This window comes from Oncorhynchus keta, unplaced genomic scaffold (genome assembly GCF_023373465.1).
Source record: "Oncorhynchus keta strain PuntledgeMale-10-30-2019 unplaced genomic scaffold, Oket_V2 Un_contig_25868_pilon_pilon, whole genome shotgun sequence".
In the NCBI taxonomy this organism is placed as follows: Eukaryota; Metazoa; Chordata; class Actinopteri; order Salmoniformes; family Salmonidae; genus Oncorhynchus; species Oncorhynchus keta.
In genome coordinates, this window is record NW_026284661.1 from 42,011 (window position 1) to 66,671 (window position 24,661).

Here is a 24,661-nt window from a genome sequence, read left to right on the forward strand (position 1 = left end):
GGTGTAGAAGCAACTTCAATTTTGGTTGGACTCCTACCAACAGATGGTGACAGATTAAATGACAGGAAACCCCTACCTCTCCCAACACCTTCCATTTTAACAATGGGAAATCAACACACTAATAAAAATGTAAATAGCAAAAAATGTATATATATATATATATTTTAAGCTCATGTCAAAATCTAACCTATATCTAGTACACTGGTAAAACTCACCCTACTTATGTCAGATATACATTAGAATTGCAAATTAACAAGTAACACAAAAGTTATCGTTTATCTGTGAAGAGCCTCAGTCAGAGAAATCCTCAATTTCGAAAACGCTGTAGTGGCGCCCTCTTGTGGCGAAATGCGATACCGCCATACACTGAACCAGCAGCGTCTTATCTGATTCTTCAACGGCAACCACAGCGAAGTTCTGAGATGGAAATCCAGCGAAGGATGATCCGATCCAGAAGAACGGTCACGGCACCACTGTAACAATACTCTGCTTGCATTGTGTTCAATCAGTCATCGACACGGAACTCCAACGTGTAGCACCAGTCATGGAGATTTATTCTGATAGGAACAGAAACAAAATTGCACATCATGCAATGCACGGCTCACCATCCAACTCTGCACTCACGCACGCTGGTTTGGTGCTTGTTCACTGGGACGATTCTAACTGGAACATCCCCACTCATAAGCAAGCTACACAAACCAACCAATAAGCTGCAATGTTGAGTAGGTTGAAGGCAAGACAAAACTCAAACCAAAAACCCATTGGCTTAATACTTGTAGAGGATAGGGGGCAGTATTTTCACTTTGGATGAATTGCGTGCCCATAGTGAACTGCATCCTACTCTGTCCTAGATTACTAATATATGCATATTATTATTACAATTGGATAGAAAACACTCTGAAGTTTCTAAAACTGTTTGAATTATGTCTGTGAGTATAACAGTACTCATAGGGCAGGCAAACTTCTAAACAGGAAGTGGAAATTCTGGGTCTGGTTGATTTTCAACTCATCGCCTATTCACATCCCAGTAAGAAATGGATCTGTTCGCACTTCCAATGCCTTCCACTAGATGTCAACAGTCAGTAGAACGTGGAATGAAGCCTCTAGTGTGATGTGGGACCGGATGGGAGGGGATGAGTCAGTTGTCTGGCAGAATGCCAGTTCCTGGTTACGCGCATTACTCTTGATATTGCCATGCATTCCATTACTCTGCAGACAAAAACGAATGCTCCAGTTGGATCGTTATTGGATATATATGATAATAACATCCTGAAGATTGATTCTCTACTGAGTTTGACCAGTTTATTCGACCTGGAATATAACTTTTTGAAGTTTTCATCCGAGTTCACCTGGACTGGCGCCAGCTTTTGAACATGTGAGCTAAACGTGCTAGCAAAAGTAGCTAATTGGACACTAGTAATAGACATTATCGAACAAAACAACGATTTATTGCGGAACTAGGATTCCTGGCACTGCATTCTGATGAAAGATCATCAAAGGTAAGGGGTAGCCGGTTTTATTTTAATAAGAGTTATTTTGCAGAGGTTGCTTGACGAGGCATCTGAGGCTGCCCTATCCTACGGGGGTGGCTGGTTATGAGTTAAATACTAGTTATTTTGGAGAGGCGGTTTAGTGATAATCATATATAAAAAAATTGCCACCCCAACTCACTCCACAAAAAGGAGCAGACTGGAAGACCCTAGACATATGGCCACCTGTAAAAAAAAAACACACCATCCATGGGTGACCTATTCAGAGAGCAAGAAAATGAGGACTAGACACTGCACTGAAGAAGGCCCAGCTTGCACAGATCGAGAGTGGTGATTTTACTCACAATGTGATTGCTGCTCAAGTTGTTTCTACAGGCTAACCACAACCACAACCTGCAGCTCCCCCACAGTCACATCAGTCACACCCGTGAACCTGGTGCCTGCAGGGTATGTGCTTTTCACTACTCAGCCTTATGGTGACGCACAAACATGGACTGGAAGAGGTGGTGGGCCCGCCAGAGTCCCTTGTGACTGGAACAACACTCAATGCTGGACCTGTGGGCAGTTGGGGATTGTGAGTTTGCAGTGTGGGGGAAATGGAAGAGGTTACAACAGGGGCAGAGGAAACATTGGGCCTGGCAGAGGAAGAGGAAACTTTGCTAATGCACATCATGGAGTGTACTACCCAACATGGCAACAGTATGCTCCTCAACCACAATATCACTGACCCGAAGCTGGAAATGCTCCCCGGGGGCAACCTGTACCCTATGGACAAGGAGGACAAGTTAATGACAGAGGACAGCTGTGGCCAATTGGAAATCAGAACACCAACAGTTCTTATTTCTCTCAGAATCAACTATTTGTTTACCTTTGTTTATCTGTCGGCCCAAGCCCCGAACTCAGGCCCTGTGTGTAGTTAACCGACCCTCTGCCCATTCATCGTCATTTTACCTGTTGCTGTTGACTTAGCTGATTAGCTGTTGTTGTCTTACCCATTGTTGACTTAACTAGCTCTCCCAATCAACACGTGATTGCTTTATGCCTCGCTTTATTTATCTCTTGTAAACTGTTGTTTAGGATAATTATCATTGTTTTAGTTTACTGCGGAGCCCGTAGTCCAACTGTACATACCTAGACACCTCCTTTGTCCCATCTCCCACATATGCGGTTGTAACAGGGTTATATTGGTGATTCCCCTTGCCACTTTATTGTTAAAGAAGAAGTTACAGGTCTGTGTGAGCCAGAAATCTTGCTTGTTTGTAGGTGACCAAATACTTATTTTCCACCATAATTTGCAAATAAATTCATAAAAAATCCTACAATGTGATTTTCTGGATTTTTTTCTCATTTTGTCTGTCATAGTTGAAGTGTACCTATGATGAAAATTACAGGCGTCTCATCTTTTTAAGTGGGAGAACTTGCACAATTGGTGGCTGACTAAATACTTTTTTGCCCCACTGTATATGCATATCCTAGCTTCTGGGCCTGAGTAGCAGGCAGTTTACTTTGGGCACGCTTTTCATCCAAAATTACAAATGCTGCCCCCTACCCTAATGGAGTTAAACAATGCCACTTTAATAATGTTTACATATCTTACATTACTCATTTCATATATACATACAGTATCTTATACCATCTACTGCATCTTGCCTATGCCGCTCGGCCATCGCTCACCATCGCTCACACATATTCTTATTCCATCCCTTTAGATTTGTGTGTATTAGGTAGTTGTTGTGGAATTGTTAGATTACTTGTTAGATATTACTGCACTGTCGGAACTAGAAGCACAAGCATTTCGCTACTCTCGCAATAACATCTGCTAACCATGTGTATGTGACCAATAAAATTTGATTTGATTTCTTTCAGCCTTTTAATTGATAACTTAAAGGACAACTCTGACAATTTTACATGTGGGTTGTTATTATGAAGTATTTAGTGATGTTCTGTGTAATTTACTGATTTCATGTCTATTGACTGTTAAGTAATGGGCAAAACCTGAAATTGCTTCTCTGTTATATTTTCAAGTAGGATTTCTGAGATGACTTATACAATAAATTATGGACAGTCATTTTCAGCTATCTATATAAACCATCTGTACTTTTCTGATTATATTGGAACTCCCTGCTATATGTTGCTCTGGTTGTCTTTGTATAATAACATCGGTAAATATTTTAAATAGCTTACTCCAATATTTTTCTGATGTTCAAGGCTCAAACTTCCAAACACAGACCAAAATTTCAACAGCTATTGTGCCCGTTTCCAAAAGCCTATATTTTTGTATTGAATTACTTGTAAACGTCATACTTTATATTAGTTCCAATAGCTCTCTGTGGTTGTTGGATTGTTGCTTGGACAGTCGATGAGGCTATCGATTAATACTTTTTTTTCAGATGCAGTAGGTTTAGCTACTTAGCTAGATAGCATTGCTAACTAGGATTATGTAATGATTTGTCTTTAAATTTCATAATAAATGTGCTGTTCTTCTAACAGAAGCAATTTGTTTGGACTGTTATTTCAGACAGTTGAAAAGATAAAACTCTGCTATATCTGGAATAATAGTGTTTGCAATAATAACAGCAATCTGGCTAGCTAGTATGCTAACTATACTGAACAAAAATATAAACGCAACATGTAAAGTGTTGGTCCCATGTTTCATGAGTTGAAATAAAATATTCCAGAAAGGTTCCATATGCACAAAAAGCATCCCTGCTCATGATTATTTCTCTTTTGCCAAGATAATCCATCCACCTGACAGGTGTGGCATATCAAGAAACTGACAGGATGATCATTACACAGGTTCACCTTATGCAGGGGACAATAAAAGGCCAGTCTAAAATGTGCAGTTTTGTCACGCAACACAATGCCGCAGATGTCTTAAGTTTTGAGGGAGCGTGCAATTGGCATGCTGACTGCAGGAATGTCCACCAGAACTGTTGCCAGAGAATTTAATGTTAATTTCTCTACCTAAAGCCACCCCCAACATTGTTTTACAGAATTTGGCAGTACGTCCAACCGGCCTCACAAACACAGTCCATGTGTAACCACGCCAGCCCAGGACCCCCACATCCGGCTGTTTTACGCGCAGGATCAAACCGAGGAGTATTTCTGCCTGTAATAAAGCCCTTCTGTGAGGAAAATCTAATTCTGATTAGCTGGGCCTGACTCCCCAGTGGCTGGGCCTTTTTAAAATCTCAGTTAACCAGACAAGTCCTACAGGCCCTAGTTTTGTCTCACCTGGACTCACATAGCATTAAATAAAGCCATGACTACATGGAACGACTACATGGAACTCTCTGCCACCCCAGGTAGCAATAAAACCAGTTAAAAAAATGATAAACACATTACTGCACAAACGGAACTGTAATGAGACACAGCCATTTTATATATATATTGTATTGTAATTTGCACAGTATTATACCTAGATATTGTGTATGTACTGATATGTAGGCTATGTGGGACATTGTACATGTATTTATTTCGGTCCTTGTCTGTACTCTGGACCCCAGGAAGAGTACCTGCTGCTTTTGCATGGGGATCCTAATACATACCAAGTGCTATACATTCAAGACATGATTTGCATCTCTGGCAGATAGCCCCCACTCATGACCAGGGACAGGGGGATACCTAGTCAGTTGTCCAACAATGTCTTCCACATTTAACCAAACTTCTCTGAATCAGAGAGGTGCAGGGGGCTGCCTTTATCAACATCCACATCTTCAGTGCCCAGGGAACAGTTGGTTGACTGCTTTGCTCAGGGGCAGAACAGCAGATTTTTGGGGATTCGATCCAACAGTTACTGGCCCAACGCTCTAACCACTGCCGCTCATCTGGAGGTGCTGGGAACTGCCTGAAGGCAAGAGGGACCACAGGGAATTTACCATCAAAAATGTCTTTGATCGTGGTTAAGACTGAAGAATGGCGGATTTTGGATAATAAAATTCCACAGGAACTAAAGAACCGTTTAATTGTTTGTGAAATACTGAATAATAATACACTAGTGGCACCCATTCAGTTGATATAGATAGATGGGTCACCCATCCGCTAGACTGGATTTTTAAATCAATCCATTGAGAGTGTATCAATGGCCCGGAGACAATAGACCTCATTAGCTAACTTAGTTAGCTAGTTTACATATTTTTTCAGACCAATGCGTTTGAAACATTTAATAGTTTTTTGTTTCCTCATCTGTTCATGCACCAAATTGGAATACAAAGTTTGTTTGCAACTACGTAACGTTACTGCTTTCCTTCATTTGGGTGTAGTTTTACTTTTGTAACCTCAACAAGGACAATAATGCAAGCTAGCTAGCTAACAACGTGAACTTGGCCATTGCTAGCTAGCTAAATGATGGTAAATGCTGTTTAATTGGCTAGTTTGCTACCTGATTGTGTCCTTGCTAGCTGAGTTACTTAGCTAGCTACCTTGCTAAATTTAGATGGTTTGCCAAAGTTAGTCAATGTTGTTAGCTAGCTAGCGAACTAACGTTATATGTACATTCAGAGTGGAAAATAGCCCCTTCATTGATGTAGCTAATCTGGTGTGTCGTTCAATTAGGGCAATGGCCAGCCATAGCATCATATTCACCACAGCACCTCGTGGATAATAGCCATGGAGCTATTTAAAGTTACATTCACTATCTCTTCTTTCTTGCACAGTATTTACTACATTTCAGTGTAAGTTATTGTTAGGAAATTATGATTAATATGACTGAACAAATCATTTTAAATGGAACTGTAACTAAGTAAACTTATACTCTGTTTTATTATATCTGATTAACTATATGGGTTGTGGACTGTGAAAACAGATAAGGTCGTTAGCCTATGGTTGACCCTACAGAAATTTAGCTCTGGGGTTTTTAGATAAGGCAGTGAGTGCATTCCTAGGTTTTCTGTTATTAAAACTGTCAGTTGATCGATAATGTTGAGGGGTCAAAAGTTATCTGGGAGTGTGTTAGTAAGTTAGAATGAACTTTTCACCTTACTTTGTCCCGGTCGAGAGAAGGGGATTCTGTTAAAGCATTGACATGACGTCATGATCTCAAATCAAATCAAATCAAATTTTATTTGTCACATACACATGGTTAGCAGATGTTAATGCGAGTGTAGCGAAATGCTTGTGCTTCTAGTTCCGACAATGCAGTGATAACCGATAAAGAATATGTACATTATGTACATAAGGATATATGAATGAGTGATGGTACAGAGCAGCATACAGTAGATGGTATCGAGTACAGTATATACATATGAGATGAGTATGTAGACAAAGTAAACAAAGTGGCATAGTCTGTATATAAACTGTATATAAACTGCTGCACGTGATTAAGTGGGAGCGCGCTCCGAGAATAAATTATATTAGCTATTATTGAAAGACTGGTCTGTGTCTATTTTATGCAAACAAGAAATCTTAGAAATTCTCATAAAATAGATTAAGGGCTTTCAATTGATGAAAGCACATTGGCATATTTAAATTACAGTAACAGTTATTGATTCAAAAAGGGCCAGGAGTGAGACACTACAACAGCCCAACAGTGCCAAATTTGGGCCGCAGAGGTAAGAACATACCAACTTAAATGTAAATATACTGAACAAAAATATGAACGCAACAGTACGTCAACAGTATGTCCAATCTGCCTCAAAACCCGCAGACCTTGTGTAACCACGCCAACACAGGAACTCCACATCCGGCTTCTTCAACTGTGGGATCGTCTGAGATCAGCCACCCAGACAGCTGATGAAACTGTGGGTTCGCACAACTGAATAATTTCTGCACAAAGAAGATAATTTGCGTGGTTGTTGTCCTCACCAGGGTCTTGACCTGAACGCAGTCCGGCGTAGTAACCGACATCAGTGGGAAAATGCTCACCTTTGATGGCCTCTGGCACGCTGGAGAAGTGTACTCTTCACTGATGAATCTGGATTTCAACTGTTCCGGGCAGATAAATCAAATCAAATCAAATTTATTTGTCACATACACATGGTTAGCAGATGTTAATGCGAGTGTAGAGAAATGCTTGTGCTTCTAGTTCCGACAATGCAGTAATAACCAACGAGTAATCTAACCTAAACATTCCAAACTACTACCTTATACACACAAGTGTAAAGGGATAAAGAATATGTACATAAAGATACATGAATGAGTGATGGTACAGAACGGCATAGGCAAGATGCAGTAGATGGTATCGAGTACAGTATATACATATGAGATGAGTAATGTAGGGTATGTAAACAAAGTGGCATAGTTTAAAGTGGCTAGTGATACATGTATTACATAAAGATGCAGTAGATGATATAGAGTACAGTATATACATATGAGATGAGTAATGTAGGGTATTTAAACATTATATTAATATTAGGTAGCATTGTTTAAAGTGGCTAGTGATGTATTTTACATCAATTTCCATCAATTCCCATTATTAAAGTGGCTGGAGTTGAGTCTGTGTGTTGGCAGCAGCCACTCAATGTTAGTGGTGGCTGTTTAACAGTTTGATGGCCTTGAGATAGAAGCTGTTTTTCAGTCTCTCGGTCCCTGCTTTGATGCACCTGTACTGACCTTGCCTTTTTGATTATAGCGGGGTGAACAGGCAGTGGCTCGGGTGGTTGTTGTCCTTGATGATCTTTTTGGCCTTCCTGTGATATCGGGTGCTGTAGGTGTCCTGGAGGGTACAGCCTGACAGGATGCTCTCAATTGTGCATCTGTAAAGGTTTGTGAGGGTTTAGGTGATAAGCCAAATTCCTGGTGAGCCTTCTTCACCACACTGTCTGTGTGGGTGGACCATTTCAGTTTGTCCTTGATGTGTACGCCGAGGAACTTTAAAAAACGTTCCACCTTCACTAATGTCTCGTTGATGTGGATAGGGGGGTGCTCCCTCTGCTGTTTCCTGGAGTCCGCGATCATCTCCTTTGTTTTGTTGATGTTGATTGACAGGTTGTTTTCCTGACACCACACTCCGACTGCCCTCACTTCCTCCCTGTAGGCGGTCTCGTCGGTGTTGGTAATCAAGGCCATTACTGTTGTGTCGTCTGCAAACTTTGGTTGCGTGCATTGCCATGCAGTCATGGGTGAACAGGGATTACAGGAGTGGCTGAGCATGCACCCTTGTGGGGCGATAGCATTTCATGATGACAGAAGTGAGTGCTACAGGGCGATAGTCATTTAGTTCAGTTACCTTTCCCTTCTTGAGTATAGGAACATCTTAAGTATAGGTGGCCATCTTGAAGCATGTGGGGACAGCAGACTGGGATAGGGAGTGATTACAGAATATGTCCGTAAACACACCAGCCAGCTGGTCTGCTCATGCTCTGAGGACGGAGCTAGGGAGGCCTTCTGGGCCAGCAGCCTTGCGAGTGTTAACACGTTTAAATGTCTGACTCAAGTCGGCCACGGAGAAGGAGAGGGGGGCCCGCAGTCCATGGTAGTGGGCCCCGTCGGTGGCACTGTATTATCTTCAAAAGATTGCTGTTGCTCCCGTCCATATTTCAGAATGCAGCCTTTTGACAGCAAGAACTAATGTAAATTTAATCCACACTTGCATCAGTCCCCTCGTGTGGACATTGTCACAGCCTAAAAGCCAACGAAAAGGCAGCAGACAGACCTACAGTATGTTTTAGCAGGGAAGTTTGGTAGGGTGACCTGATTTGTAACTACGACAATTTTGTCTAACAGATTATGTACCCCAAAGTATATATTTTTATTCTAGAGTGGGGGGGGTAAAGTGTAAGGGAAGATTTATGCGCACTTACTCTGGTCGGAATCGGTCCCTATGACATTCAGGCAAGCATTATAATATATTTACAACCCAAAAGTGATGTGAAATGCAATCATAACTTATGACATAGGCAATGTATTTAGACTAAGATGCATCTGGGCTTGATAGCAAGCTAGCTAAACTAACTGCAGGCTAACTAGGCAAAGCATTGCATCATGGGAGACAAAATGCACCCTGGGAATTGTAGAATGCTGTAGACGAGGGCAATGCAGAAGCTTCAAAATGACAAAAACTAGAAATCATGCAGTATGACTAACAAAAACGACAGATCATCACAATGTGTATGAAATCTTACAGTAGTGCATATATACTAACAGCATAATACATGTTGATAAAGGGGTGAAATTATCCTTTATCTATGATGAATGTATTTGAATGAAATACTCTGGGGCCTTGTTTGTGGGCTCATTTATAACTAATAGTCCCCCAAATGTGTAAAAACTCATTACAATATTCAAATTCTCTGTTGAAATACTATACATTTCAGATCTAAAAAAAATATCAAATAATTTAATGTCAGAACTGATATTTCCATGATGGTGCATTGTCCAAGCGTCATCTGATAGAACCCCCAATGTGGTGGAGCCCAACGTGGGTGGAGAGGTGGGAGAGAGTCCTGTGCCCTGTGTGAGTGTGTTTGTGGGTGGCTAAGGTGAGAGAAAGGGAGAGAACCAGATATGTGTGTGGGGCTACCGTAAGTGAAAGGGAGACAGACAGCGAGGTGTGTGTGTGGGACTGTGGTGAGTGTGAGCATTTCGACAAGGTGTGTGTGTGGGGCTGTGGTGAACCTCAGGGAGAGTGTGAGGTTTGTGTATGGGACTGTGGTGATGAGGAAATGTGTCTGTGGGACTTTGCTGAATTTGAGGTTGAGAGAAAGGATTAGGTATGTGGGGACAAGGTTTGTGTGTGGGGCTATGGTGAGCACGAGGTGTATGTATGGGGCTGTGGTGAGCATAAGGCATGTGCGTGGGGCTATGATGAGAGTGAGGTGTGTGAGAATGAGACGTGTGTGTGGGGCTATGATGTAGATGAGGTGTGTGTGTGGGACTATGCTGTAGATGAGGTGTGTGTGTGTGGGGCTGTGTTGAGTCAGAGTGTGTGAGCGGGGGTGATAAGCATGGGGAGGGAGGTGGAGAATGATGTCAGCAGAAGTACTCGTTGGGCTGTCCCTCTATCTTAGCCGTGGCCTCCGAGTCCAGACTGGAGCGGGGCGACAGCAGTCGGTTGGACTCCTCAGGGTTGAGTCTGGTCAGGTACTCACCATCCAACCCTTTAGCCTTGGTCCCGGGGGACAGCGTCTCAAAAGTCACGTACGAATCCTGGATGTCCTTGGACTTCTTGCCCCACATCTTCTGGATGCGCCTCTTGAGTGCGCCACAGCACACGATGATGGTGAGCGGCACGGCGATGACGCACGCCACCGTGATCACGATGACGTTGATGAGCTTCTGGGTGCCGGCTGCGCTGGCCGCCTCATCGGTTGAGAAGATGACGCATTGCTCCTTCTTGGGGATCAGGCCCCGGACGCAAACGCAAGCAATGTACTTGGTCTTGGGCACCAGGCCCTCGATGAAGACACGATTCTGGCCCGCCGCCACATTGATCTTGCGCATGTCCCGCTCACCGAAGACAGCGTAGAGCACGCTGAAAGCTGTGGTGTTCTTGGCCTTGGGTGCCCGCCAGTTCAGGGTGATGGTGTTCTCTGTGTCGCCCAACACCTTGACAGAGCGAACTATCCGGTCCGGGTCATACTGGGCCTGGGCCAGGTTGCTCAGGTTGGTTTTCTCCAGCTCTAGGAGTCCGTCTGGACTACGCAATGTGGTTGGTCCAGGGATGGCTCTATCTGCCACACTCCCCACACCCTCAGGCGCAGGGCTGGAGTCCAACACAACAAGTGGGGGTGGAGGGCTGGTGGTGGGAACCCCTACCCTAGCCACCAGTTTCTCTTGGTATGCTGCTTTCCCTATCCCATTGGGTTTCTTGACTTTGTTTTTTTTTACGGCAGCAGCAACCACGCTGGTTAGGTTGTTGTTGTTGTCGGGTTTTGGGGGTGCTTCAGAGATAACTAGGGAGATGACGGCCTCGGCATTGCCGGCGTAGTTATTGGCCTTGCAGACATACTTCCCTGAGTCACGGTAGGACACGGCCGGGACACTGAGGATTGACCAGACGATGCCTTCCTTGGAGTTCTCCTGCTGGACTGTAGCGCCAGAGAAGTGACATGGACACACTATTAGTCAGAGTATAACATTTAAATAAAATAATACAAAAAGTCATACAAAGAGAGAGATTCCCATTGAAAGTGTTTTTTAGTCGAGGAACATCCTTAATCATGGTCCAGAAAAATGGCCCCCAATATCGAAAACATCCAATAATTGACCAATTTTTTCTGTAATGATCCTGTCCTTTACATTAAAAGTAAAGTATCCAGTGTTATTAGCTGTGTTGCTTTCACAGTGCATTCTCCCCACAGATGTCCCGGGGCTGACACAAAGATTATAGCTCTAGCTCTCTGTTTAATTACCAACATATTAACCTCTTAAGTCGACCCTCTACTTTTTCGAACATTCTGTTAAAAATCGCGCAACATTTCAGTGCCCTGCTTCTCATGCCAGGAATATAGTATATGCATATGATTAGTATGTGTGGATAGAAAACACTCAGACGTTTATAAAACTGGTTAAATCACGGCTGTGACTATAACAGAACGTGCGTTTCATCGAAAAGCGCAGGAAAATCTGATCACTGAAAATTGGAAAATATATCAATGCGCCAATTGCATGTATTGTCTATGGGAAAGCAAATTACCTGGAGCCGAGATTGCAATTCCTACAGCTTTCACACGATGTCAACAGTCTTGTTATTTGCCTAGGCTTTGTTTCTTGGTCAAACGAAGAAGAGACAGCCCATTTCTTCAGGTCTCCGACCGGATATTTTGGTTGAGATTTACCCGGACATTATTTCCAGATGTACAGCTATAGAATACACATCGCCTCGTGATCAATTTGATCGCTTATTAACGTTTACTAATACCTAAAGTTGCATTACAAAAGTATTTTGAAGTGTTTTGTGAAAGTTTATCGTCAACTTTTTTTATTTTAAAAAATGACGTTACTTTATAAGACGCTATTTTTTTTCGTTGATCACACAGTCTTCATAGATCGATATCTAGGCTATATATGGACCGATTTAATCGAAAAAAAGACCCAATAGTGATTATGGGACATCTAGGAGTGCCAACAAAGAAGATGGTCAAAGGTAATGAATGTTTTATATTTTATTTGTGCGTTTTGTGTAGCGCCGACTATGCTAATTATTTTGTTTACGTCCCCTGCGGGTCTTTTGGGGTGTTACATGCTATCAGATAATAGCTTCTCATGCTTTCGCCGAAAAGCATTTTAAAAATCTGACTTGTTGCCTGGATTCCCTCTACTTTTTGTTTTACTGTGATATCTTCCTCTTTAGAAGGAGAGTAACTTCGGTCCGCAGGTAGTATAACTTTTCATTACATTTCATTACATTTCATTATAGTACAACGGTTTGATTTGTCTAATCTTAGCAATTTCTTCTTAGCTAGCTACATAGCCGCCTTTGTATCAAAGATAATTGCGTAATTATCGTATTTCGTCGTCCTAACGTAGTCTACTCTGCTATCTGCCCAGCAGCTAGCCAGCTAGCAAACGTCCACCGTCTACCGAATAGCAGCACTGTAGAAACTATTACACTCAACTGAACGACTTGATTAGTGTAGTGTTAGCTAGCTACATAGTTGTCTTTGCTGTCTTCGTATCCAAGATAATTGTGTAGTTTAGAGTGTGTAGTCTTAGAGTGATTATCTTAATTTACCGAGGTTAGCTAGCCAGCTATTTGTCGTCCTTAACGTAGGAGACACTGCTAGCTAGCCAACAGCTAGCCAACGTCTACCGAATAGAACTTCCGCACTCAACAACCCGGTCGCATTCCGCTTCGCTCCACAGGTAGTATCACATTTTCATTTCATTTCATTACAGCACAATGGATTGATTTGTTTGATCGTAGCTAGCTACATAGCTAGCTACATAGCCGTCTTTGTATCAAAGATAATTGTGTAGTCTACAGCGATTTTCTAGGTTAGCTAGCCAGCTATTGTCGTTCTTTTAACGCAACGTAACGTAATCAACACTGCTAGCTAGCCAGCTAGCCCCCGAATAGCAGCACTGTTGAAACTATTACACTCAACGGAACGACTTGATTAGTGTAGTGTCAACAACGCAGCCACTGCCAGCTAGCCTACAAAGTCAACAACGCAGCCACTGCCAGCTAGCCTACTTCAGCAGTACTGTATCATTTTAATCATTTTAGTCAATAAGATTCTTGCTACGTAAGCTTATGTTTCTGAACATTCGAGACGTGTAGTCCACTTGTCATTCCAATCTCCTTGCATTAGCGTAGCCTCTTCTGTAGCCTGTCAACTATGTGTCTGTCTATCCCTGTTCTCTCCTCTCTGCACAGACCATACAAACGCTCCACACCGCGTGGCCGCGGCCACCCTAATCTGGTGGTCCCAGCGCGCACGACCCACGTGGAGTTCCAGGTCTCCGGTAGCCTCTGGAACTGCCGATCTGCGGCCAACAAGGCAGAGTTCATCTCAGCCTATGCCTCCCTCCAGTCCCTCGACTTCTTGGCACTGACGGAAACATGGATCACCACAGATAACACTGCTACTCCTACTGCTCTCTCTTCGTCCGTCCACGTGTTCTCGCACACCCCGAGAGCTTCTGGTCAGCGGGGTGGTGGCACCGGGATCTTAATCTCTCCCAAGTGGTCATTCTCTCTTTCTCCCCTTACCCATCTGTCTATCGCCTCCTTTGAATTCCATGCTGTCACAGTTACCAGCCCTTTCAAGCTTAACATCCTTATGAGTTTATCGTCCTCCAGGTCCCCTCGGAGAGTTCATCAATGAGCTTGATGCCTTGATAAGCTCCTTTCCTGAGGACGGCTCACCTCTCACAGTTCTGGGCGACTTTAACCTCCCCACGTCTACCTTTGACTCATTCCTCTCTGCCTCCTTCTTTCCACTCCTCTCCTCTTTTGACCTCACCCTCTCACCTTCCCCCCCTACTCACAAGGCAGGCAATACGCTCGACCTCATCTTTACTAGATGCTGTTCTTTCACTAACCTCATTGCAACTCCCCTCCAAGTCTCCGACCAGTACCTTGTATCCTTTTCCCTCTCGCTCTCATCCAACACTTCCCACACTGCCCCGACTCGGATGGTATCGCGCCGTCCCAACCTTCGCTCTCTCTCCCCCGCTACTCTCTCCTCTTCCATCCTATCATCTCTTCCCTCTGCTCAAACCTTCTCCAACCTATCTCCTGATTCTGCCTCCTCAACCCTCCTCTCCTCCCTTTCTGCATCCTTTGACTCTCTATGTCCCCTATCCTCCAGGCCGGCTCGGTCCTCCCCTCCCGCTCCGTGGCTCGACGACTCACTGCGAGCTCACAGAACAGGGCTCCGGGCAGCCGAGCGGAAATGGAGGAAAACTCGCCTCCCTGCGGACCTGGCATCCTTTCACTCCCTCCTCTCTACATTTTCCTCCTCTGTCTCTGCTGCTAAAGCCACTTTCTACCACTCTAAATTCCAAGCATCTGCCTCTAACCCTAGGAAGCTCTTTGCCACCTTCTCCTCCCTCCTGAATCCCCCCTCCCTCTCTGCAGATGACTTCGTCAACCATTTTGAAAAGAAGGTCGACGACATCCGATCCTCGTTTGCTAAGTCAAACGACACCGCTGGTTCTGCTCACACTGCCCTACCCTGTGCTCTGACCTCTTTCTCCCCTCTCTCTCCAGATGAAATCTCGCGTCTTGTGACGGCCGGCCACCCAACAACCTGCCCGCTTGACCCTATCCCCTCATCTCTTCTCCAGACCATTTCCGGAGACCTTCTCCCTTACCTCACCTCGCTCATCAACTCATCCCTGACCGCTGGCTACGTCCCTTCCGTCTTCAAGAGAGCGAGAGTTGCACCCCTTCTGAAAAAACCTACACTCGATCCCTCCGATGTCAACAACTACAGACCAGTATCCCTTCTTTCTTTTCTCTCCAAAACTCTTGAACGTGCCGTCCTTGGCCAGCTCTCCCGCTATCTCTCTCAGAATGACCTTCTTGATCCAAGTCAGTCGGGTTTCAAGACTAGTCATTCAACTGAGACTGCTCTTCTCTGTATCACGGAGGCGCTCCGCACTGCTAAAGCTAACTCTCTCTCCTCTGCTCTCATCCTTCTAGACCTATCGGCTGCCTTCGATACTGTGAACCATCAGATCCTCCTCTCCACCCTCTCCGAGTTGGGCATCTCCGGCGCGGCCCACGCTTGGATTGCGTCCTACCTGACTGGTCGCTCCTACCAGGTGGCGTGGCGAGAATCTGTCTCCTCACCACGCGCTCTCACCACTGGTGTCCCCCAGGGCTCTGTTCTAGGCCCTCTCCTATTCTCGCTATACACCAAGTCACTTGGCTCTGTCATAACCTCACATGGTCTCTCCTATCATTGCTATGCAGACGACACACAATTAATCTTCTCCTTTCCCCCTTCTGATGACCAGGTGGCGAATCGCATCTCTGCATGTCTGGCAGACATATCAGTGTGGATGACGGATCACCACCTCAAGCTGAACCTCGGCAAGACGGAGCTGCTCTTCCTCCAGGGGAAGGACTGCCCGTTCCATGATCTCGCCATCACGGTTGACAACTCCATTGTGTCCTCCTCCCAGAGCGCTAAGAACCTTGGCGTGATCCTGGACAACACCCTGTCGTTCTCAACTAACATCAAGGCGGTGGCCCGTTCCTGTAGGTTCATGCTCTACAACATCCGCAGAGTACGACCCTGCCTCACACAGGAAGCGGCGCAGGTCCTAATCCAGGCACTTGTCATCTCCCATCTGGATTACTGCAACTCGCTGTTGGCTGGGCTCCCTGCCTGTGCCATTAAACCCCTACAACTCATCCAGAACGCCGCAGCCCGTCTGGTGTTCAACCTTCCCAAGTTCTCTCACGTCACCCCGCTCCTCCGCTCTCTCCACTGGCTTCCAGTTGAAGCTCGCATCCGCTACAAGACCATGGTGCTCGCCTACGGAGCTGTGAGGGGAACGGCACCTCAGTACCTCCAGGCTCTGATCAGGCCCTACACCCAAACAAGGGCACTGCGTTCATCCACCTCTGGCCTGCTTGCCTCCCTACCACTGAGGAAGTACAGTTCCCGCTCAGCCCAGTCAAAACTGTTCGCTGCTCTGGCTCCCCAATGGTGGAACACACTCCCTCACGACGCCAGGACAGCGGAGTCAATCACCACCTTCCGGAGACACCTGAAACCCCACCTCTTTAAGGAATACCTAGGATAGGATAAAGTAATCCTTCTCACCCCCCCCCCTTAAAAGATTTAGATGCACTATTGTAAAGTGGCTGTTCCACTGGATGTCATAAGGTGAATGCACCAATTTGTAAGTCGCTCTGGATAAGAGCGTCTGCTAAATGACTTAAATGTAATGTAAATGATTCACAACGAGTGTAGCTTTAATTCAATACCCTGCATGTGTATTTTAATGAACGTTTGAGTTTTAACGAGTGCTATTAGCATTTAGCGTAGCGCATTTGCATTTCCAGATGTCTAGATGGGACGCCTGCGTGTCAGGTAGGAGCAAGAGGTTAACGCTACAGGGCAAACTGAATGAAAGTGTCTTAATTAACCAGGCACGAGTGCAAACTCACACACACGTGTCCAGACTCAGAGAGAGAAGGCTCTATTCAATCGGTATCGTAGACAATTAGCGTTACACATTGTGATTTCAATTTAAAGACAGTGTTCCCGTGTTAGTGGAGATAAACGCTGCATACTGTATGTCGGCTCAATCAGAAATTACATTTACGATTTCTAGTGCGCAATCTGTAATGCTTCAGTGATATAGATTGAATAGAGCGCAGAGAAAAAGAAGCGTAAACACACACATAAACACACCTCAAACACACACACGTACACAAATCCCTTGCTGACCTACCTGTCCCATTCAGGGCTTTCCCATCTGCCCTCCGCCAGGCCAGATCAGGACTGGGAATGCCGATGGTCCCGCAGCGCAGAAGCACATTGTTTCCCAAGGCGCTGCGGACTCGCGCCACTGCTGTGTGAATGCGCGGCGCCTGGCACCTCCGCACCTCGGCGTCGCTGAACAGAACACCTGACAGGCTCTCGGGGGCGGAGCAGCGGAGGCGCGTGTCGATTAATGCCACGAAGAGCGTTGGCGACTTCTGGAACTGGATCAGGTCGTACAGGCGGCAGTCACACACCCAGGAGTTGTCATGGAGACCTGGATGGTTGAAGTTCAACTGATTCATTCACATGTCAGAATACAATTGAACTTTGAATTCTGTGATGAGTAAAATAAAAAGGACGCTAATGGGGTTTGGTGAGGTCAGAGAAGAGGGGAAAGCATAAGAGTTACTAGTGGAGGAAATGTTATAAGAAGGGCCCACAGTTTTTCCTGGTCAGGTCACGTGGTCAGGAAAAACTCCTGGCCCTGGTCACTTTCACATTGTGAGATTGTCTGTCTGGATACACAGCTTTCCTGTGCGGCTACAGCCCTGTGGATGTCTGTGTGAGGATTACTTACATGCTACACTAAACTACAATGACGGTGGTGGTGGTGGTGATGCTGACAATGGTTAAATTGGGATTAAGGCAGTGATCCCACAATACTCAGATCATGTTGGCTTTTCCAGATGCTTTTGGAACACATCACACATTCTTCTCTACTAAGCTATATGGCATTTTAGGACCCCTTTAAGTATCAAAAAAATATATAATTATTATTTGATGAAAAATATGTATTTGGCCTTTCTGCTATTAGCACGCATTGCATAACACATTCACTACATGGAACAACAGTCCCCTCCCCAAAACCAATTTAAATGAAATTTGTTCTGAAGTGTCTGTCCTATATCTGAGAGATATCAGGAAAAGTTTTTTTATATATTTTTATTTACATATATTTAACCTCTTATTTTTGTCAAATGGTACCGGTGGACCTTCAGACTAGTATTGTAAAACAACAGACATGTACGTGTTCATCTCACCTTTACACAGATATTTCATGTTCTTGTGTAGCCTAAACTGTTCGGACGCTACAGACAGAAGTTTGCAGATAGGCTGTACCAACTTGACAAGTCCCAAGACATGTACGTGTTCGTGAGAAATTCATATTTCCAAAGAGGGATCATCATAGCTTGTAGGCCATACTGTTCGGAAGCTACAGATGATTTTGTGAGAGTACCGATTTTCGGGATGTCTCATGGTCTGACAAACATCGCTCTAACTCCGTCAGCTTTCACAGCAGATGCAGAAGTACGACAGAGATGGGGCCTCGGACATCGACCTTAGGTAAATAAGTTCATTAATTAATAAGTTGATCAATGCAGGTCCTTATAAACCATTTACGGTTCTGTCTCAATCCACTGCATCGCCGGTGTCGGCCATTCGCACCGGTCTTCTCAGGAAAACATATGGTCTTCTCACTAAAGGTCTTCTCACAAAAACATATGTAAAGTCCAAACAGTTTGAGCTAGAAACTATTTGGACCCCACTATCGAAAGCTGAGATTCGCATGGTTTGAGCAATTTATTTTTGGACTATCTTTTTTTGCCATGTATGAATATGTAATTCAATGTGCTTCTATGGGCTAATAGCAGTAAGACCCAATGCAATGTTTCATCAGGTAATTGTTTTATATTTTTTTGATACCGCCAGATACCATATTACATTTTTCAAAAATATATTAGCGTAGTAGATATCACCATCTAGAGGCTTAGACTCTTAGGGTTAAGGTCACAAAATAGCCCCTAGAACATATCAATGGTTAAACAAGGCAACAGCAAACATGTCATCCCCCACAAATTATGCAGCGTCCCTCCTTGGGCCAATTAGAGACAACAAGTCAAGCTCAAACAGGTCAGGAGAGATGCTTGTTCAAAGTTTGGATTACTATTGATTACTATAGCGCTCCACTTGGGTCAATCAGTGTAATTTGGTAAATGATGGCTCTCTATGGCAAGACGCATCATCAAAATTGGGTGAGTGGTGTCTGAGATATCATCATGGGGGACAACAGCAAGCACATAATACAGAGGATGTTTTCGAAAATATAGTCAACATTTTAATCCAAAACATTTATGCTGTTGTAACAGTGTGATATGTACAGTGCCTTGCAAAAGTATTCATCCCCCTTGGCATTTTTCCTAATGTGTTGCATTACAACCTGTCATTTAAAATTATTTTTATTTGGATTTCATGTAATGAACATACACAAAATAGTCCAAATTGGTGAAGTGAAATGAAAAAAATAACTTGTTTAAAAATGCTAAAAAAAAGAAGTAAAAGTGGTGCGTGCATATGTATTCACCACCTTTGCTATGAAGCCACTAAATAAGATCTGGTGCAACCTTCAGAAGTCACATAATTTGTTAAATAAAGTGTGCAATCTAAGTGTCACATGATCTGTCATATGATCTCAGTATATATATATACACCGGTTCAGAAAGGCCCCAAAATCTGCAACACCACTAAGCAAGGGACACCACCAGCAAAGGGCACCATGAAGACCAAGGAGCTCTCCAAAAAGGTCAGGGACAAAGTTGTGGAGAAGTACAGATGGGTTATAAAAATATATACATAACTTTGAACATCCCACTGAGCACCATTAAATCCATTATAAAAAAGTGGAAAGAATATGGCACCACAACAAACCTGCCAAGAGAGGGCCGCCCACCAAAACTCACAGACCAGGCAAGGAGGGCATTAATCAGAGAGGCCAAAGATAACCCTGAAGGAGCTGCAAAGTGAAGATTGGAGTATCTGTCCACAGGACCACTTTGAGCCGTACACTCCACACAGCTGGTATTTACGGAAGACTGGCCAGAAAAAAAGCCATTGCTTTAAAGAAAAAAATAAGCAACACATTTGGTGTTCAGCAAAAGGCATCTGGGAGACTTCCCAAACATATGGAACAAGGTCAGTCAGATGAGACTATAATTTAGCTTTTTGCCCATCAAGGAGAACACTATTTCTGGCGCAAACCCAACACCTCTCATCACCCCAAGAAAATCATCCCCACAGTGAAGCATAGTGGTGGCAGCATCAAGCTGTGGGGATGTTTTCGGCAGGGACTGGGAAACTGGTCAGAATTGAAGGAATGATGGATGGCGCTAAGTACAGAGAAATTCTTGATGGAAACCTATTTCAGTCTTCCAGAGATTTGAGACTGGGACAAAGGTTCACCTTCCAGCAGGACAATGACCCTAAGCATACTGCTAAAGCAACACTCGAGAGGTTTAAGGGGAAACATTTAAATGTCTTGGAATGGCCTAGTCAAAGTCAGACCTCAATCCAATTGAGAATCTGTGGTATGACTTAAAGATTGCTGTACACCAGCGGAACCCATCCAACTTGAAAGACCTGGATTTTTGCATTGAAGAATATGCAAAAATCCCAGTGGTTAGATATGCCAAACTTATTGAGACATACCCCACGAGACTTGCAGCTGTATTTGCTGCAAAAGGTGGCTCTACAAAGTACTGACTTTGGGCGGTCAATAATTATGCACGCCCAAGTTTAGTTTTTTTTGTCTTATTTCTGTTTTGTTTCACAAGAACAAATATGTTGCATCTTCAAAGTGGTAGGCATGTTGTGTTAATCAAATTAGACAAACCCCCTCAAAAATCTATTTTAATTCCAGGTTAAAAGGCAACAAATTCACATCTGAATGTACTTTCATTCAGTAATCTTGCTCTGATTTGTCATCCTGAGGGTGCCAGAGATAAAATGTAGCATAGTTTTGCTTGATTCTACAGTTTGAACCCCTGCTTGTCTGTAGCGCCACACCCACCCCACCATCTAGATGTGTGAAAGTTAGTGTTTAAGCTAATGATCCATCATATAGGACATTCCTGGGAGTGTGTAAACTTACATTTTGTATTACCATATACTTTCTGTATGTTCTCTATAGTTATGTACTTAAATGTATCAATTGACCAATTCAGCACATTTGGGCAGACTTGATACAAAATATTGTCCAATGCTTTACTGAATCAATCTGAAACTTTGCATACAGACTGCTGCACATCTAGTGGACAAAATCTACATTTAGCTTAAACTGCAATGTTATATTATGGCCTCTCTCTTGCATTTCAAAGATCATGGAAAAAATATATATAAAACACTTTTTTTGTATTATCGTTTACCAGATCTAATGTGTTATATTCTCCTACATTAATGTCACATTTCCACAAACCTCAAAGTGTTTCCTTTCATATGATATCAAAAATATGCATATTCTTGCTTCAGGTCCTGAGCTACATGCATTTAGATTTGGGTATGGCATTTTAGGTGAATATTGATAATTGATTTTACATTTTAGGATCCCTGTAAGTATTCAATATACACACACACACACACACACACACACACACACACACACACACACACACACACACACACACACACACATACATACATACATACATACATACATACATACATACATACATACATACATACATACATACATACATACATACATACATACATACATACATACATACATACATACATACATACAGTTGAATTTGACCTTACTGCTATTAGCCTATAGAAACGCATTGAATAACAGATTCACACATGGAAAAACAGTCAAGAAATGTATCAAAAGGAAGTATGTTTTGAATTGTCTGTCCTATATCTGAGAGACATAAGAAAGCTCAGAATATATTGTTGTTAGAGTGGAGTGATCTGTATACCTTCCTATTCACTTCCATGTGTTTTTCAGCCTGGTACCGGGTTACCTTCAGATGAGTCCCGTGACACTTTTGGCGGGTATAGAGCAAAACAGAGAACACCATAGTGTTCGTGAGAGTCAAATCTTTCCATCATATTAGTGTGTAGGCCAAACTGCTCGGACGCTATAGACAGAAGTTGGCACATCGGCTGTTCTTACTTCCGACAAGTCCTGTGATGCTTCTAGGGGTCGTAAATCCGTTCCAACTCTACAGACGTTTTTGTGAGGAGAACGATTTTTGGGAAGTCTCGTGGTCTGACTAACACAGCTGTATCTCTGCCACCTTCCACCGCAGATGTGGAAGGCCGACATCGGCAGATGCGGTGGATTGAGACACAGCCCATGCAAAAAAACATATCTATAGCTTAAACAGACAGGTTTTGATGGGAATATTTGTATTATGCTAATTAGATCATATAATATATGCCATTTAGCAGACACTTTTATCCAAAGCAACTTACAGCCATAATGTTCAACACTGGCGCAGACATCAACTCTAGCGGCCAAAACATTTATAAAGTATTAATAAATAGGCCTCACTTTACATTAGGCCATGCAAAGACTTAACTATGATGATTATTAAATGGTTTACAAGGACCTATATTAAACGTCATTTGAATTATCTTATTAATCATTATTAAATACTTAAAATTGTGAATAAATGTGGGAATAACTCGCTAGTTATTAAACAAAATGCTTAATTACAAGGTGTTATTAAAAAGTAATAGGGCACTGATGTCCCGTGGCTTTATATTAGAGCTGCCTTCTAGACACATCTCACTTGTAAATGAGATTGTACCTCAATGGTACATGTGATCACCTATTTAATTAGGTTAGATAAATAGAAGGAAAAATAAAAGGTAAAAATCGCTTTGCCTTACCAAGTATCATTTTGGAGCTATCTGGGCCATGCAAAGATTTAACTGTTAGCCAAGTGGCTAGCACCTCGGCCGGGACAGTCAGAAGGTTGTTGCTGGACAGATCCAGGTAGGTCAGGTTTTTTATATACATTGTGGCGTCTGCGGGAACTGAGGTCAACCGGTTGTTGTGCAAGTCCAGCAGCCTGAGGCTGGACATATCCATAAGAGACTCCCAGGGGAACGAAGTGAGGGCATTCCCATCCAGTCTCAGCTCCTCCAGATCTAGCAGCCCACGGAAACTGTCCGAGTTGAGAGCGGACAGCACGTTAAAGGACATCCAAAGGAACTCCAGATTTCGGAGGTAGTTGAAGGCTTCACTTGGGATCCGTTGGATGGCTGTTTTCTCGATACGCAGCTTGGACGTGTCCACGGGGAAATTGGAAGGCACAAGGGAGATCTCAGGGTCGTTGCAAATGACACTCCTGAGGAAACATAACGGGATGTGTTTAATTTAGGGTTATATTATTTCAATCAAAATGTGTGAGGAAAGAAACAAAGTGATTATTATTTGACCTGTAATTTTGTTTAAAAAGAAAAAGAAAAATATTGCTGTGAATTATTTATGTGAAATTCATAAATTAATTTATATTGGCTATATGTCCATTAATATTATAATTATTTGCATCATAATTATAGGCAATCAATAAAACTCCCACGAACAACTCAACTCCGAGAGATTGTCAGAGATGGAGAGTTGGTCGACCTGCCATCACAAGATAATCCTACATTAAATACAATTGGACATCATGCACTCCCCTAATTGAATTTGTCCACGTGCTGATGGCACAGTTTGCGGAAAACATATGTGATCACGGGAGAAAAGTATCTTCAATTAGAGAGAATGCATGTGCACATGAGTGCGCAAACAAATACATCGTGAGCATAAAGCGATCATCTGTTTGGCGTTGTCATTCATTTCTTCTACTCACCTGGCCTTAGATCCATCACTTAGGTTATGAAAAAAACAGCTGCACTGTGACGGGCACGCACTCACCGAGGAGGGAAACGCACCTGTCGCCAGGTAGAGTCCCAGGAAGAACACAAAGACCATTTTGGCCCACATTTATCTGCAGACTGCACAGCTAGTCTGCATGCATCCAGTCAGCGCCCACTGAAGCCAAAGAGATCTGAATATCTAATTTACCGGAATATCATCCTTTGGTGGGCTTTGTCCCACCGCTTCGCTGTCCCATAGTGATCAGAGCTATGAGTCCCAAGATAAAAAGGATAGACAAGGATTAGCGAAAGGACTGTAGTTCTTTTCATCTGGATGCGTATTGCATCCCGGAATCCGCAGAGATGTCCCTATTTATTATCACCGAAAATACTTCCGAATTTGTCATAATCCACTGATGTTTATTTTTTTTCTCCCCCACAAAAACAGTGTGTTCATTTAAGCCCTGCCGTGACTGCTAATCTGTTGTAGGGCTGCGTTGGTTTTGCCACAAGGTGGCCCAAATACAGCATAAATGCCGGATCCAACGGGACTGCTTTGTCAGCTTTGAGCTCCAGAGATTCAATGCATTCATTTTCACATGTGCATTCAGGAAATGTCCTTTGGTATGTGAATACATACTCAATTACCAATTCAGTATTTCAATCAGAGTAATTTAAATGAACAGTGTTATACTA

At 43.4% G+C, this 24,661-nt stretch overlaps 1 protein-coding gene across 1 annotated transcript; it reads right to left on the bottom strand.

Annotated features, from left to right (window-relative positions):
• Positions 1 to 9,265: 9,265 nt before the first annotated feature.
• On the bottom strand, positions 9,266 to 24,224 carry LOC118376449 (leucine-rich repeat, immunoglobulin-like domain and transmembrane domain-containing protein 1). Its single transcript, XM_035763169.2, has 4 exons — positions 23,959 to 24,224; positions 22,991 to 23,451; positions 17,286 to 17,591; positions 9,266 to 11,455 (listed from the first exon to the last, which is right to left on the bottom strand). Exons 1-4 carry the CDS (start codon positions 24,090 to 24,092, stop codon positions 10,398 to 10,400), a joined length of 1,959 nt encoding a protein of 652 aa, XP_035619062.2. The 5' UTR covers positions 24,093 to 24,224; the 3' UTR covers positions 9,266 to 10,397.
• Between the last annotated feature and the right edge of the window lie 437 nt (positions 24,225 to 24,661).

What these genes read in the sequence shown, in the direction of transcription:
- LOC118376449 (XM_035763169.2), bottom strand. Translation starts at nt 24,092, where the DNA reads ATGTGGGCCAAAATGGTCTTTGTGTTCTTCCTGGGACTCTACCTGGCG. An exon ending in AGTGATGGATCTAAGGCCAG is followed by an intron (nt 23,452 to 23,958) that starts GTGAGTAGAAGA and finishes ATGTTTCCTCAG; the next exon opens with GAGTGTCATTTGCAACGACC. An exon ending in TAGCTCCAAAATGATACTTG is followed by an intron (nt 17,592 to 22,990) that starts GTAAGGCAAAGC and finishes TCAACCATCCAG; the next exon opens with GTCTCCATGACAACTCCTGG.